The sequence below is a fragment of the Varanus komodoensis genome, unplaced genomic scaffold, assembly GCF_004798865.1.
Source record: "Varanus komodoensis strain SLA01 unplaced genomic scaffold, ASM479886v1 scaffold4, whole genome shotgun sequence".
Taxonomy (NCBI): Eukaryota; Metazoa; Chordata; class Lepidosauria; order Squamata; family Varanidae; genus Varanus; species Varanus komodoensis.
The window spans coordinates 58299050-58316020 of record NW_025335941.1 but is presented as its reverse complement, the minus strand read 5'-3'; the positions used below and the strand labels follow the sequence as shown (position 1 = coordinate 58316020).

Sequence of the window (16971 nt, the reverse complement as noted above, 5' to 3'; positions counted from 1 at the left end):
TTTTAATATACATTGAAACAAATTAATTCTGTAACTGTTGCAAAATCCAAATAATTAAATAAATAAGGCAAAGCCTTCAGTGGTGAGGGTTCCAAATATCCCAACTGGCTGCAACCCTGTCCTTACTGGGTTAGCTCACTTCCTCTTCAAATTCAGATTTAAGCAGACCAGGTACAGGGTATCAGCAAAAGTCATTGGGGCTAAAAAGGGCGAGGGTGAGAGGGGAAGGGAAAGGCATACATCTGATTTTGAATTGTTTGTTGAGAAGAATGTTTAAGGATACAGCCCTATAAATCTTGCCCTCAGTGTTCGTAAGCTCCAGAGAATTATGAGCAGAGACTGAGGGAGCTGGGTCTTTTCAGCCTTGAGAGGCAGAGACTCAGAGGGTACCTGTTAGCGACATACAGGTACGTGAGGGGGTGCCACGCAGAGGTGGGTCGTGACCTTTTTACCCCTGCAGTGGAGGGTAGGGCGCATTTCAATGGAGCAAAGCTCAGGGAACCAAGATTTAGGGTGGATGCCAGGAAGTACTTCCCTAGGGTATGGAATGGGCTTCCACGAGAGGTGATTGAAGCCCCAACAATGAGGGTGTTCAAGGAAAGGCTGGACATGCACATGGTAGGCATGTCATGAGTGGAGCTGGCTGGAGCCGGGGGTCAGACTAGATGGCCCAGAAGACCCCTTCTGACTCACTCTGTTTCTCTGTTTCTATGTTTATGAGTGTCCAGTACAGAGTGAAGGAGAGATAGAAGCACTCTCCACCTCCCTGCACCTCCTGCTCCTGTCTAGCAGGAGCTTTGGGATGGGGACTGAAGCCTCCTCAAGATACTTTCTATCCTACCCCTGATCTTCATACCTTCTTGCCCCCTCCCCCCCATGCTGTTCCCCCATTATCTCACCTCCAAGGTAGTTTTCCAACCCTGGAGAAGCAGCCAGCATAGTGTTGAGGATGTTTCTGTCCTTTTCCATTTTAACAGCATAAAGTTTAAAAAGAAGGGCAGGGGAAGAAAAAAGAATACAAGTAAAACTACAAAGAAACAACAATGATTCTTAAATAAATGTTTCCTAGGATGTTGAGTAGTTAAAAAATCACTGTAAATCAACAATTACTATCCTTTCTACACAATCACTTTTTTGCACTTGATTAAAATTCATTGCAGATTCTTCTAATCTAAGTGTGGAGGATGATCCAAGCACAGATCCTCAACTTAGAGGCTGGATCTCTGTTTCCAAGCTCGGCTTTGGGAATCTGAATTAACATATGCCTCCTGCACCCCAGATAATGATTGGCTCTCTCTCCCTAAGTCTTGTTAGACGGCCAAAGGAGAGCAAAGGGTGGCATCGCTATGGACTGAATCCATCTGGTGTGAAGGGTGTTCTTGCAGGAGAAAAAGCAGCATCCTTAGCGCTGCCAATTACAAAAGGCACGGAAATCCCATTGCAAGCAAATCCATCCCTCAAATAGTAAACTCAGGGCCCTGTGAGCCCAGGCAGGATTGCAACTAATGAAGGACCAGCAAAAGTTGAAATACAACTGCAAGTCACTTTTAGTGGGGGGACCCTAAAGGGGAACCCCCCTCCCATCGAATCCCAGCATGTCTAGAATGTGGACTGTACACCAACGCATTTTGTTACAGGATCCATTTATTAAATCCTAATCTTATTCACACTCGGAAGGCCAGGTGCTATTTTCCTTGCTAGCTCCATTACTTTTCTGGGTTGTAATGCAATAACAACAAGGCTCCAAATCTTGCCCTTGTAGGATGGCGACCAAGAAGAACAGTCATATTTGCCAGCTGGGATGCTGAAGAGTTTGGCTTAATAGGCTCTACAGAATGGGCTGAGGTAAATCCATAGTAAGTTATGCTTGGCATCTATGTACCAGTTCTTGAGGGTTCCAAGCATCCAGGTGCAGCATCTAGTAAGTTGTAAGCCTAACAAGGTAAGTGAATATAATTATCCCCATCCTACCGGTGGGGCAAGCCAGAATTCTGAGGCAGAGTTTTGCCCAAGGCTGCCTAGTGAACTTGAGGCTGTTGAGAGAGCCAAACTAGACACATCTTCCTTTTTCCTATCTCTGCTCTGGTGTAGACATTCCAGACTAGCACTTCTCAAGTAAGATGCATAGTGCGCTTCTGTGCAGAGATGCAATACAATGTTGGAAGCTAAGCCGGTCAGGCCTGGTTAACATTTGGATGGGAGACTTGAGTACTCTGTTGAGCAGAGGGTTGGACCTGGTGGCCTTCTAGGCCCCTTCCAACTCTATGATTCTATGATCAGTGATAAAAAGAGGGTTTGCAGCATCTTCACAATGCAAAAGACATATTTTTTTTCTCATTTGTTAATATACAGCTGTAGCAGCCTAGTGAACCTAACACCAGTATACGCTCATTCTTCACTGGCTGGCTACCCTTCGCTCCCAAGGTGAAACTTCCAGGAGAGGACAATCATGCTAGGGAAAGTTGAAGGCAGAAGAAGAGGAAGGCCAAATATGAGGTGGATGGATTCCATAAAGGAAGCCACAGCCTTGAATTTACAAGAGAGGAGCAGGGCTGTCGTTCTGGAGGGCTTAGAGTCACCATACGTCAGAGACAACTTGATGGCACATTACAACAACATCTTCCCTTCTTGCTGATATGGAATGAAGTGCCCTGCAGTGGCTTACCAGACTGCAAAACACTTACCATGCTGTCAAATTATGGAATCTGCTACCACGAAAAATAGTGATGGCCACCAATCTGGATGGCTTTAAAAGGGCACTGGGCAGATTCATGGAGGAGGAAGCTCTCCGTGGTTACTAGCCTTGCTGGCTATGTGCTCCTGTCTTTACCAGAAGGGGAACGCTTGCATACACCCCTTGCTGAGGAGCTTGGGTGGGCAGAGGTCTTGCACCCATCCTGTTTGAGGGGGGATCCTGTGGGCAGCTGGTTTGTACAGGGCGCTGGATTGGATGCACCTTTGGTCTGATCCAGCAAGGCTTTTCTTATGCTCTTATGAACACAAGAGGAAGGTGCCTTGCTTAAGTACAAAGGCAGAGTGTCCTGCTGGAGCACACCAGCAACGCCAGAGCACCCTCCCCCTTGCCAGGCCCAGCATGAAGTGTAGGCAAGATTAGGCCCTCCTGAGGGCCCAGGTCCCAGCATGCTCCCTGGCAAGAGGCCCCTGCACCTGTTCCCCTCTTCACCATAGCAACTGGCTGGCTCACCTGCCTGTTGCTTTGCCTTGGTGGTGGAATGGGACGCAGCTGTACATGCCACCGTCTACTGGCTTGCTGACTTTCTCCCTGCTGAGAAAAGGATGAGGAGCAAACGCAGCTGCCAACAGTGGTGGGGACAAGGTGGACCCACTGAGGGAGGGGGCCATGGAGGGGTCTTTCCCAAGGACTCTCAGAATCCTGGAGCCACCAGTGCTGCTTGCATTCCCCAGTGATGGCCATTCTGAGGCATATGGACATCTGTGGGCAGGGACAGGCAATCGGTCTGTCTCTCAGATTCTTATTCCCTCAGTCTTAAATTCAGTTCGTCTGAGATGCTGACAATTGGTTCCAACCTCACAGCATGTTTTCAAAAGATTTTAGGGCGATTCATGGGCATTTTCCCATGCATTTTGGCCTCATATATACACTTTTGCAATCGTTTTTCCATCATATGATGCATTTTAATGCTATTTTTCATAATAAATGGATTTGCAGTATATACACTGTGCCCCCACCCCCACCCTGTCCCCCCATTATGAGCTCAGGGAGGGCAGCCTTGAGCAGCACCAAAAGAGTCTTTCCTCCTAAAGCTAAAGCAGCACTGAGGAAAAGCTGTTTTGCCCCCATTGCAATTGCAGCGTGCAACTCTCCGCTACGCTCTTGATTAGGGCGATCCGAGCATTTCATTTTTGCTTGCAAAACACGCGAGCATGCCCTGTTTGAAGCCCTGAATGCGATTGCTGAAAATGATTGCAAATTGATGGACATGTGCAGCTTTCCAAGTCTGATTTTCTGCATATTCCCTAATTTGCAAATTTCCCTGTAGACTGCATCAGCCCAACTTTAGTTTATGGAAATTAAAACATTTATGCAAATTTGATACGGCTTGATTTGTGAGGTTTCTTCATTTGCACAGAGTGAGCAGTGATCGCAGTCATGAGGAAGAATCCAGCATGAGATGAATGGCAAGATGATGTTTAGAGAGTCCCAGTGATCCTGAATATCATTCCTGAATCTCTCATTCGCCCCACCTCTGCATTAGCCTTTCCCATCTGTGAAGCATGCATTTTCCATCCTGTTCAGTTGAGCCATGAATCTGGATAATTTGCGTTCACATTATCGGGGTTGGACCCTCTGCCACACCCCAGGAAGGAATAGGGAAGGAGAAGGGGAAGTGTCAGTGGGGTGGCAGCAGGAGAGAGAATGGCAGAGACACAAGTCAAGGCACCCCACCGTCACTGGGAGGACAGCCAGACTGAACCCCCAGAACCGGGGGACAGCCTGCTGGTCCCTCTGAATGTAGGCTCCAAATGAATAGCAGGAGGGCCGGAACATGAGATCCAAGAGTTAAGCTAGCAGGGCCATGCAGTACTCAGAGAGACCTGCAGCTCCAGAGGTGAAAACATGGAAGGAGGGCCCTGGGAGCCCACTCAGTTTGCGAAGGATGATCCACAGTAGCTACTGTCAGTCTGTTGGCCTCTCTCCCTCATGCTGCCATGGCCCAAGAAATGAACTGACGCTTATGAGGTCCTGTGTTGTGCCAGCCCTACTGAGATCTTTGGTTTCTTTGCTCTGCAAGAGGATCCTGTAAGTTGCCTGAGATAAAGCTTGCTTGCTTGTAGTTTGCCTAAGAAAGGTAATTAACCAGAAAAAGAATTTGACAGCAGGACTACAAAGCAAGTCAGGGGCTGGGCATATGACAATCAGGGAAGTACTCTGCTGAGAAAATTAATGAATTCTTTTCTATCGGATTTGCATTTGTCATCCATGCGTATGCCTCTCTGGCTTCGACCGGCTGATGCATCTGCATTACTTGAGCTCTCATCATGTTTTACAGCATAATCTTGACGAGTCTCAGACAGATTCTCTATGAATTGCCTTTTGTGTGTTGCGTTTCAAAAGCCGAGAAAAGAATGGAAATTTTAATGTGCAGAACGATTGGTGGAGAAAGGCTCGTTCTGTGTGTGAGCTGAAGCCGGATGATATGAAGGTTTCATCTGTGAGGCTGCACTCTGCAATTTTCCAAGCTCATGCACGAGCTTGTCCAGAAAGAAATTCTTTGAGCGTGCACATGAACAAAGGTGCTGGTCTTAACCTATACAGCCCTGCACAACTCGGGACTGCAATACCTGTCAGACCATCTTTCCCAGCTCCAATCTACCTGGACACTATGTTCAACTCCTGGAGCCTTCCTCTGAATGCCAACCCCTCAAGAGGCTTGGAGGGTGGCAACTGGGGGAGGGCCTTTTCTGTGGTGGTCCCCATCTTTTCTGCTCTGGCCCACCTGGTGCCAAATTTGCCATTTTTTCAGCACTAGCTCAAGACTGGCCTCTATGCAGAGGCCCTTAAAGGTCTCCTTGATTCTCCAGGGGCCTGAGGAGATACCTTGGCGATTCTTCTCCTTACTGGCTCTTTTATCGCATTTTTACTATATTTAAGCTATTTTAAATTAAATCAAACTCTTTTAACATTGCTGTGTTATATTATTCACATTGCATTTTATTGTTCTGTTTTACACCTTGTTGCGAACCACCCAGATAGCTCCAGGGCAGTATATAAATGAAATTAGGAGGAGGAGGAGGAGGAGGAGGAGGAAGGTGATTGTGAAGAATCCATTTTTCCCTCCCTTCTTTTGTAGGAAAATGTCAAAATACTACAGGAGCGTGGGGTTGCCTATATCAACGCTGATTCCTCTGTAGAAGGTAAAAAAAAGTACATAAGATTTGATTGAGAAAGAAAAAGTGAAGTAGACGAATTGCCATCATGACAGTCTATTTGGTAAACAAGCACACTAAGCTCTTAAGGGCAGAACCGGAGGGGTTGTGCTCTCAGTGACTGCAGGCTTCCAGAAACTTATGAGCATCCCATATCTGCCCACCTTTACTGGAGTGTTTCATTGAGACAGGGAAGCAGTTTGGAGAGGCTTCAGGATATCTTGCAACCTGGCCTCCCCATCCATCCGGATGCTCCTCCAAGGTTGCATTCCTGACTTCAGGAAAGCAGCCAGGCAGGTTTTCATGCTGGCTGTGTGTGTGGTGGGGAGAAGATAATGGATTCCACCCTCGGGGGTCACACATCTGTCTCTATTTTATTTATTGATTTATTTATTTCCATTTCTATGCTGCCCCATAACTCATCAAGGTTCTCTGGACAGCTTACAATACTAGAACATAAAAATATACATCAATACAATAAAACAATGATTGATCATATAAAAGTTAAAACCATAAAATAAAGTACCTCAAATAAAATATACTCACACATACCAGTAAATACAACCAATGAATTAATGAACCCAAATTAAATTAAGATAAAAATCCATAATAAAATATAAAAGTATTAAATAAAATTAAATCAACCAAAACCTTGCTTAAATAAAAAAGTTTAGTCCATTTTTGTAAGTCTTTTTGAATCTTCATCCAATTTATTTGATAATTGTATTGCATCATTATGTACTGTGATGGTTATTCCTAAATATTTAACTGGGTTTGAAGTTATTTCACATCCTGAGATGCTTTTTATATTCTCCTCTTCCTGCTTTGTTAGAAATTTTTAATAAATTTTGTTTTTATTATGCTAGTCTTGGAGCTGTGAATCCCAAAGGTTATTTAGCTCTTCAGATGCTGACTGGAGCCATAGAATTACTCCCAAAATCCCCTGAATGCGTAATACTATTTGCTTCCTTTAATTACAAACAACAGAGTTGGGATCTCCCCAAGAGATCATCTAGCTTGGCCCCCAGTTCTACAACAGTATAGTTTAGCTAATGTAAAATACAGAAAATAACTGATAAGGAATGCAGAAATAGAAGGAATACAGAAAAGAGCAGGATGTCCTATTCAGTGTTCTCTGAAAAAATGATCATCGGAACCCTATTCATAATTTCAACTTCCATCTAAAAGACATCACTTTTTTCCCACACTGGAAGCATTCCAGATGCAGCTGGACTGTTAGAGCTGGACTGTTAGAGATACTTTGATTTAGAGTCCGACACTGAGCAGAGCATTGGACCCAGAGGCCTCATTGCCCCATTACTATTCTGTGATTCTGATTCTTTTTCAGGCAACTATACACTTCGAGTGGACTGCACTCCATTGATGTTCAGCTTGGTATACAATCTGACTAAAGAGGTAAAAGGAGAGAGTGAGAGAGAAGAGAGAGCATCCTATGGAAAAATAGATATGGATGTATTCATCTGTTAGGCTACTGTCCCCCTTGCTTTTCCAGGGAACTTCAGCAGGGCAACTCACAGGGGCGTCTCATCCAAGCACTGATCAAGATGTCACTGGCTTATCTTGAACTTCCACACCAGGTTATAGTGAAGGAGGGGATCTTGTGGGTCTTCAGTTCTGTCTGGATTCCAGCCCCCATCAGTGCTGGCCAAGATGACCACTGATGGGGGAGTATAAGAGCTGTAGTCCAGCAACATCTGCAAGGCCTCGGTGTCCACCCCTGGCTTTTAGTGTCATGCCCTGAGGTGTCTTCTGGCCCTCAGAGGGCCAAGGAGCATTCCAACAATGCTCTGCATCCTTCCCTAAAGGAAAATGTGTTTTATTTCCTTTAGGAGCCGCTATCTGGGTTGTTAAATTTCTCACCCACCACAATAGGCAATGGGTGGTTATCTCACCAGTCATGAGACCGGTCATGTATCCATCCATGTTGGTATTGAACAGAGGAAGCAGGTGGCCTGGTCAGGGGGACTGCATTCTTTCAGCAAGCTTGCGCTTGGCTTCCCTTCACAGAATCTGCTGTTTCCTTCTAAACAGCACTATGGCATGGTATTGGATGCAGCACTACCACTGGTGGGCATTGTTAGCCCTGGGTCCATGGGAAATGATCCCTGATTATATTTCCTAGGACCCCCAGATCTATACAACAGAGCTTAAGTGCCCATTAATGCCAATGGAAAGGGTATTCCCCACAGCTCACTATCCACTTTCTGTATTCCATGCATAATTTTGTAGAGCTTTAATGAGTCTTTCCTTATTTCTCTGTCTCCCTGTCTCTATCTCTCTTACTGCATTAAATGATGCCAGACATTGTAACCCTTTTTTGTACTGAATTACTCCAGTTCCTTGGTCAATTTGGTTGTCCTTTTCTGTGGCTCCAAAGGTAGTGAACTCTCCTTCACTGGAGGTATTTAAGCAGATGCTGGTTAGTTGTTTGCGGGGATGCTCTACCAATGTTCTGCAAAGGGGTCAGACTAGATGGCCTCTACGAATCCTAACAGGCCCCAAACTCTGTGATTGTATGATTGCAAGGCATGTGCTCTGCAACCAAACAAAAGGCACTCTGTTTTTGCTAAGATGATTTATACAAAGAGAGGGAAAATTAATGAGCAGGGGCTCACATGGCTGAACCAAAAGCTGACTGGGCATTTTACTCTGTCCAAATTTCATCTGAGAAATAACCTTCTGGAGAACAGTAATTAAAGCCAAGCACCTCCCTTGTAGATGCACAAATAACATAGTACCTTAAACCACATGGGTAATATGACTTGATTAATGACAGTGTGCTGTGACTGAATCACCCAGCTCAGTCAGCCAATCTAATTTGGCATTGCATTGCATTCTAGTTACACTTCTAAATTACGTGCTTCCCTGTTCCAGCAATAAACTGGAACTTTACAAATGAAGGGCACACAAAGTGGTCCATGTGTTCCCTTTTTGTGTCCCAGTTTTGCTCCCACAATTCAGCCTTCTGTCAGAGCATTACTAGAGAAAACATCGGCAGAAGGACTGTCGGTTTTGCTTGCTTCTGTACAAGTGAAGACCAGCCAGCACAACTACTATTGCAGAGGGAGAAAAAGACAGTGTCGGCTCTCCCCTTGCTCCATTTTCACAACAACAACCCTGTGAGGCAGGTCAGGTTGAGATCTCTGTCTTCCTTCATTTCCCTGAATGCAAAATGCCTTATGTTTTAACAGATACCAAGCCCTGATGAAGGGTTTGAAGGCAAATCTCTTTATGACAGCTGGTTTGCAAAAAACCCCTCCACAGACCATAAAGGCGTCCCCTGGTAAGTCCCTTGTGGGAAAGGATTGGGGGAAATCGACAAGGGCGTTTCCTCCCACAGCTTGGGGGGTGCAACACTCAGGCTCGGATGCCAGCCTACCTTGGGCTCCTATCCAGCCCTTCAAGGCTCCCAGGATGGCCCTTCTACTTTCTCTCCCCTGTACTTTTCCAGGTTCTACTTTACCTGCCCCAACCAGGTAAAAATGAGAGACAGGATGAGGAACCTTAAGCTTAAGGTCAAACCTTAGTGACGAAACCCAACCATTGTGGGGTCTCCACCCAGCCTTCCAAAGTTCCGTAGGGGGCACACCCCCTTGCCTTGGCCCCACCGTCTCCCCACACCTGCCAATTGTTTGCTTGCTTGGCTTTTGTAAGTCCCCACCCCCTTCTAAAAGGTCGACAGGAAATCCCACAGCCCCATTGCTTAGGTCCTGCCATTAAATGCGCTAAGCTAAAATACACTGGGAAATTTGGGCCCTTCCCCTTTGGAGGTTGGCCCCACTGGAGCGGGGCCCCCGGGGAGCGTATTTGCAATTGGGGTGGCCCTCAGGTGCAGAAAGTGTTTCAGCACCTTTGCAGTAGCTGTCACAGCACCTGGACACTAGGCTGAAGGGACAGCAGAATGGCCGGCGCTGCTCAGCTCCGCAGGGCCTCCTGATGTGCGAGTCCATTGCGTTGGCAGGGCTGCCGGCAGTTGCCCCCACCTTTGTTGCAGCTCGTGCATGGCCGTGTGTCAGGAGCCCTTGGACGCTGGACCACTCGATGGGTTGACAAGACGAGGGCCAGACCTGCCCCATGTCCTGTCTTAGGTTTCCCCAGCCGAAGCAGCCCTGTTGCATGCTTGTGAACTGTGTGGTGGCTGCACATTTGAGTGGGTGGGGATGATGGGGGAAGGACTTTTTAACTCTGGGCCCTGAGTCTGACCCAGTGCAGCTGTTCCTATGTTCCTGTGTTCATTGTTTGGAAACGATATTTGTATGGTAATTGTCAGACCACTCGATCTCTGCTCTCTTTTCATTCATTCATTCATTCATTCATTCATTCATTCTGTCTCTTTTCAAAAGGATCAGCAAGCTGGGTTCCGGCAATGACTTCGAAGTCTTTTTCCAGAGGTTGGGCATCGCTTCAGGCAGAGCCCGTTACACAAAAAATTGGGTGAGGCTGTGATCATTATTGTGATCCCTTAAGACACGCTGTCTGGGGACTGCCCTCTCTTTGCTCAGCACTTACTTCCACATGCCAAGAAGGCTGAAACAGAAAGGAGCCTCCTTCTGCGGTTCAGGGCCATCAGGGCTGCACCCAGACAGGCCTGGCCCAAGCTGTTTTGCTGCTGGAGGCAAAGCGCAAGATGGTTTCTCTCTCTCGTTCACTGGAGCGCTGAATCCTAAGCAATGGCAATGCAGCCGCAGCCTCCCAATGGGCTTGGGTGCTGGCTTAGGGGGTGCTGGCTGGCCATGTGCTTTTCTGTCTGTCTATCTATCTCAGTTTGGGTTCTTTTCTCCCCTCTTACATGGAATTAAAGGCAGCTTTATGCTCCTCCTCCTTCCATTTTTCCACCCTGCAGAAAAGACCTGTGAAGTAGGTTAGACTGAGAATCAGGGACTGGCCCAAATTCTCTCCATGAGAGCTTCATGGCTGAGTAGGCCCTAGCACCCAGGTCTCTGGAGTCCAACTCTGTAACCACTACACCACGCAGTTCCCTACTCTAGCACCTTGCTGTGGCCTCCCAGAATTTGCTGTCTGAGGCAAACACTTCCCTTTGGCTGAAAGCAGGGCCAGCCCTGCACCGCAGAGGACCTTTTCCGGTGGACCTTGCTGGAATTGTGAGTGTGCGTGTTCGTGTGTGCATGTGCCTTGCAGCTAGACCAGCAAACCTGGCTGACTGGGGACTAAGATCCCTGACAGTGGATCACTGTTGAACTGTGAGTTGTTGAAAGAGGCACTTCCGTGTTGTCTGAACTAGGGGACATGGAAGGCTCTGAGCGGGGGCTGCAAATCCAGCAGGTTCCCTGGGATCAGCTCCCTGGGCCCTGGTCTGCTTTGCCACAGCCCTGAGCCTGAGCCCGGCATTCACAAGGCACTCTCCAGGAATCGTGCTTCATGCTCCGTGCAAGCAGCATCCCTCCTCTGCACCGCATGCAGCAGCCTTTCGGTGCCGAGCCTGACGCAGAGGAGGGGCACTGCTTCGGGGGTGGGGAGAGAGTGTCCTGGAGACCTGCCTGGCACCTGCGCAAGCGCATCCCCCTCCCGCACCACCTGCAGCAGCCTTGCTGCCGTTGCGCCTGACATGGTAGAAGGTTGCCGGCTGGCTAAGCACCATTCTCCAGATGCTCACTGCCTTCCTCCCAGCTCGGCCTGCTCTGCGATCCTGGGCTGAGCAAGAGAAGAGGTCCATGAGTGCCAGAGCGAGGGCTTCCCAGGAGCTGCCTCCCAGCCCGAGTCTGACCCAGCTGCACTAACAAGTCATTCACGCATGCGTGCGTGCATTTATAATTTCATTTTCATACCGCCCAAAAGTCGAGGCTGGCTCGTTGTTGACTGTGCACATTAGCTTGTTCACTATGATTTGTCATCTTGGCTGTGTTCAGACAACATGCCAACCCATGTTTCAGCAACAACAACCCACGCTCAAGAGTTGTGTGAGTTAACTGCACCCTGTCATCATCGTGGTCTTCTAATTGGAAAAACAGCTGAGTTACAACAATCCTTCCTTCCTTCCTTCCTTCCTTCCTTCCTTCCTTCCTTCCTTCCTTCCTAGAGAGTTGACAAATACAGCAGCTACCCTGTTTATCACAGTGCCTATGATACCTATGAGATTGTGGAGCGGTTCTACGACCCCACATTTAAGAACCACCTCGCTGTGGCCCGAGTGCGGGGAGGGCTGGTGTTTGAACTGGCCGACTCGACCATCCTTCCATTTGACTGCCGGGATTACGCAAAGGCGCTGAACCTGTACGCTCAAGTCATTTACAACATGACCCTGAAACACCAGGCAGCCCTGATCGCATACAGCGTATCACTTGGTATGTACCACCAGTCAAGGGGCAGGTCTCAAAGTGCAAGGTGGGAGTCCTAAAGACAGAGGGGACGCTGACTTTTTCAACCACGCTGTTACACATATCCTGATTGGGCCAAATTATGTGGATCTAGGGGGAGGGACTGCAAAGCAGAGATCCAAGCAGTCAATCCCAAAGGAAACCTGACTGCTCTTTAGAAGGTCAGGTACTAAAGTTGAAGCTCAAATACTTTGGCCAACTAACGAGAAGGAAGGACTCCCTGGAGAAGAGCCTGATGCTGGGAATGATTGAAGGCAAAGGGAGAAGGAGATGACAGAGACTGAGGTGGCTGGATGGGGCCACTGGGGCGGTGGGTGTGGGCCTGGGTGGACTCCAGCGGATGGTGGAGGATAGGAGAACCTGGAGGAGTGTTGGACACAACTTTGCGACTGAACAAGAAGTGGGAGAGAGAATGTGTGGTTCCTGATGGTTTGGCCTACAGGTTCCATCATGTCTTACCACTGATGATGCTAAGAGCCACTCAGAGTTGTGGGCCAAAACATCTGGAGGGCCACAGATCCCCTGATCTAGGAACTCTGCTTCCTGTTCCTTCTGATTTTTATTGAATTTTTTATTTACTGGGGAGCTGCTGTGCTGCCCTCCAGTCTCATCTGGGTTTTTGGGGTTCAAGAGCCACCAATTGTTGATTCTTTCCTTCCTTTTTTTCCATGGGATTCTTTCATATTGAAACTTCACCAGGAGAATGAAATGCACATCACAATCACAGGGAGTATTGACACTATCCTTGTGAATTCACGAAACATTTATGGCAGATTTCACAGAATTTCCCCTTCTTCCTTGTTCTAGATCCCCTTCTTGATGCAGTGAAGAATTTTTCGGAAGCTGCCAATGACTTTCACAAGAGACTGCAACAGCTGGACACCAATAAGTAAGTCTTCTGGGTCTTCGACATTCCAGACACTGCAGCCCAGGGATGACGCCCTTCCTCATTTTATTGATTGATTGATTTATATCCTGCCTTTTTCCTATAAAGGGCTCAAGGCAGCTTACATCTCCTCCTCCGTCTTATCCCCGCAACAACAACCCTGTGAAGTTGGGCTGAGAGTCTGTGACTGGCCCAAAGTCACCCAGTTGGCTCCATGGCCGAGCGGGGACTAGAACCCAGATCGTCTGAGTCCCAGTCCCATGCTCTTAACCACTACACCACACCGGCTCTCATGCTGAGGTCCAACAATAAAGGCATTCTAAGGAGCATGATACCATTAAGGGCCTGAGGGAGCCTAACAAAGACAGCCCTTCCTTCATCTTCTCAGGGGTTGCTGAAGAACCTGAGTTTCTGAGGGTGGCTTCCTCCTGGTGTTTGCCAGAAGGTAATACATGACAAAGGGATGGCCTTTTAATGTTTTTGTCCCCATGGTCTTCTTTCCAGCCCAATTGAAGTGAGATCCTGGAATGATCAGCTGATGTTTTTGGAAAGGGCATTCATTGATCCTCTTGGATTACCTGGCCGGTCCTTCTATAGGTAATGGAGAAATCTCTCTATAGTTTCTTTCCATCCCTTGATATTCCTTGATTAGCTGTGGTCAATCAGTTTAGAAATAAGCCAAACATTTTGCCTGCAAAGTTAGGAAATGACTTGGCTTACTCTCAAGCCAGGCCACATTCAACCTCATCTTCATTTGTCTAAATACTTCTCTCTTTAAGACTAGAGATGGGGAAATCTAGCAATTTTGCTTTCTCCTCATTCGAGTCATTTCCATCTCAAGTTATTTCTCTTGCAAATATGAAGAAGTTTTCAACTTTTGGTTGATTGTTATTGAAAATGAAATTCTCACCCATCTGGAAAAACCTTATTTAATAGGACCAGGTATTCCTTAGCTGCAAAGTCTTCTCCATAAGTATTATTACTCTGACGGTGCTGCTGCTGTCTTTCCCAGGCACATCATCTTTGCACCAAACAACCACAACAAATATGCCGGAGTGTCCTTTCCTGGGATCTACGATGCTTTGTTTGACATTGCCAGTGCAGTAGACCAACACAAGGCCTGGGAGGAAGTCAAGAGACAGATCTCCATTGCAACCTTCACAGTGGCAGCTGCAGCTGGGACTTTGAAACCAACAGCATGACTCCAAGATATTGGCTGGGCTTGGTGAAGCCCTACTTAGTCTGCCTCTTCATGCCCCTAAAATGGCCATAAATTAAGTTCCTTCCTGGAAATTCAATACTTCAGTTAAGCTCCTTTGTCTGAAGACAACACACCTCTGACAGGAGAAAGCTGAACAGTGCAAAAGGGAAAAAGAGAAAGTTGATGGTCACTTTCTCCCCAAATTCCTCAGGCTCCTCAAACATGACAGTAATAATAACATTGGGAATCTCTGGACCAGCACTAATTTTCCCCCTGTAAGCTCAGGCATCCTGCTGACCTGTATTATTCTTCCTGGCAGATGTTTACACCGTGAATGTTAAAAGTTAAACCAACCTCTTACTGATTGAGAAAAGGACTACACAGATTTATTAACTAATGACTGGCCATGCTTAATATTAAAAGTCTGGCTTTAACAGTTGAAAAGGAACAAAACCTCATCTTCCCACCCATCCCTACCTGACTAAACAAACAAATAAATAACCCACTGGGGTCATTAGGAATGGAAGCAAATTTAGTTCACATCTCAGCCACGTCTCCAAGTGCATCCTTTTAGTGGCCTCCCCTGCAGGGCAAAATGCACCTCACACCTTACTGACAGTTTCTTCTGGCTTCTGTAGATGGAGGTGTGCAGTGTATTTCTGTTGTACGTAGAACATGCAGCCCCTGTTGTTGCATGGGCCTTCCCTCTGGGCACAGCCTACCTGCCACACTGAGGAACAATTCACTCCTGCAAGGAAGGTGAATGCAACCCCTCCCAAGACAAGCTGATCACCCTACCCAGGCCAGATGGTCCAGCCACCAACAAGTGTGCCCAGCATTTGTGGGTCCCTCATCGGGAATCGAGCCCCATGGGCTGAGTAAGTGGCACCCCTCATACTTTTGTCCCATAGTTCTGCCTTGCTTGGATTAAGTTGTCTCGTCCCATTCAGTCCATCAGAATTAACAAACCAGTTCAAGAGTTCCACCACTTCCCTTTGACTGGATGAAAATGAGAGACAGGTGCATGATGTATCTACTTGTTTCTCAGGGATGCAGAACCTTAGGCTGGGGGATCAAATCCAGCCTTCCTGGGATCTCAACCCAGCTTTCCAAAGCTCTTCAGATATCCACATCCTGTCCCCTTGGCCCAATGCCTTGGGGGTCTCCTTCCTTTTGTGCAGTTTTTCCCCATTGTAAAAAGTTGAAAAGCCTCGCCTAAGACATAGTTACCAGCAGTGAGGGCCTTAGGTGAAAAGATGCTGTGATGTTTGGCAGTTTGGTTCTCCTTTTTGCCTTCAGCCCCAGAGGGACAGAGCATCAAAGTCCCAGCTTTGCCCTTTCACTGGGACAGACACGTGGAGTCTTTGCAACTGAAGTTACCACATCACTGAACTTCTCTTCTGTGTTACGAGCACCACGTCAGCCATCCAAACCATCCACAAAGAGTGACAGCATTGGAAGCTCCCTGGCAGTACAAAAATAACTCATTAACTCTCTCTGCTTCAGTTTGCCCTTCTCCTTCCTGGCTATGGACCTCCTGCTGATTTTGAAGATGTGACAAGAATTGGAGCAACCTTGGAGAATTGGTCCTACCAGCCATGTTTTATCATGGAGGCTGCTTGAAAATCAGCTTTTTCTTTTTAAATCAACAGTGCCTAACTATCTAAAAGAGAGCTTTATGAGGGCTGGAGTCAGCTACCTGAACACTTACATCACATTTATATTCTTATTAAAATGGGTTACTTTCAGCTCATGTTGGCAGAATTCCATCTTGGTCAATGCCTTGGGTGAGATTTGCTGAAGCTGGTTTGGATGGAAGTTTCAGGAACATTTCAGGTGTCACTTCTCAGCCACAACAACACCTAATAACAAACAGATTATAACAGCTAATCTTTGATGAGGCATTAAGAGATCAGGAGGGTGTTTGAAATAATGGATGCTGCTTAGACATTTTAATCCAAGTCTGAGCTGGGCTGAAATCACTGTCTCCTGGAATGAGGAGAAGAACAGGAAGAAGAGAATGGGTGAAGAATCGACCTTCTCTGAGCAAGGAGCAGATCCAGAGGCAGCAATACAGTGGGGTTTCATTTCCTTTGGATGAAAAAGCACGTGGATCCTGCCTTAAAAAAAACATACTCAAAATAAAAACTCAAAAAAGGTGATCGGTTCTCTTTGTTGACATTTGAATTGATTCTTTTTCAATGATGAGGCAACAAAGTGGATTTTCAAACCATTTGGACTAATTGCATTGACTCTGTTTATATTGTAATGTTGTATTTTAGATTATTTTTCTCTAATTTTTATTTGTATTCCACTTTTATTCATGCATGAAATAGCATCAATGTTATGGATTTATCTAGAATTATTTCAAGGATGCTTTGATGGGTGGAATTTTCTTTACAGCAGGGATGGTGTAAATTGATGTCCTGCAACAGCAGGGGGTTTGTCCCAATAGCCTTCTTGGCCCCTTCCAGCTCTACTATTCTGTGATTCTATATAGAATTTCCAGCTGGCAGGCTGGATGCAGCCCTAGGCTTCTCCTTTCCCTAAGCTTCTTTTGCTGTTTTCTCCAGTGTTCAGAATTATGTGGTTAAAGACACCTAACCTTAATATATTCT

The 16971-nt window shown here is 46.7% G+C and overlaps 1 protein-coding gene across 3 annotated transcripts in view; it reads left to right on the top strand.

Annotated features, from left to right (window-relative positions):
* The window catches only part of LOC123029330 (putative N-acetylated-alpha-linked acidic dipeptidase), a 35307-nt gene extending 18592 nt beyond the window's left edge, over positions 1-16715 (top strand). For all 3 annotated transcript variants that reach the window (XM_044442200.1, XM_044442201.1, XM_044442202.1), the window contains 9 exons: positions 1763-1845; positions 5835-5898; positions 7259-7326; positions 9123-9214; positions 10275-10365; positions 11969-12233; positions 13074-13155; positions 13657-13749; positions 14165-16715. In XM_044442200.1, coding sequence (XP_044298135.1) covers positions 1763-1845; positions 5835-5898; positions 7259-7326; positions 9123-9214; positions 10275-10365; positions 11969-12233; positions 13074-13155; positions 13657-13749; positions 14165-14354 — 1028 coding nt within the window. In that variant the 3' untranslated portion in view covers positions 14355-16715. The remainder of the gene's footprint in view (positions 1-1762; positions 1846-5834; positions 5899-7258; positions 7327-9122; positions 9215-10274; positions 10366-11968; positions 12234-13073; positions 13156-13656; positions 13750-14164) is intronic.
* The last annotated feature ends 256 nt before the right edge of the window (positions 16716-16971 follow it).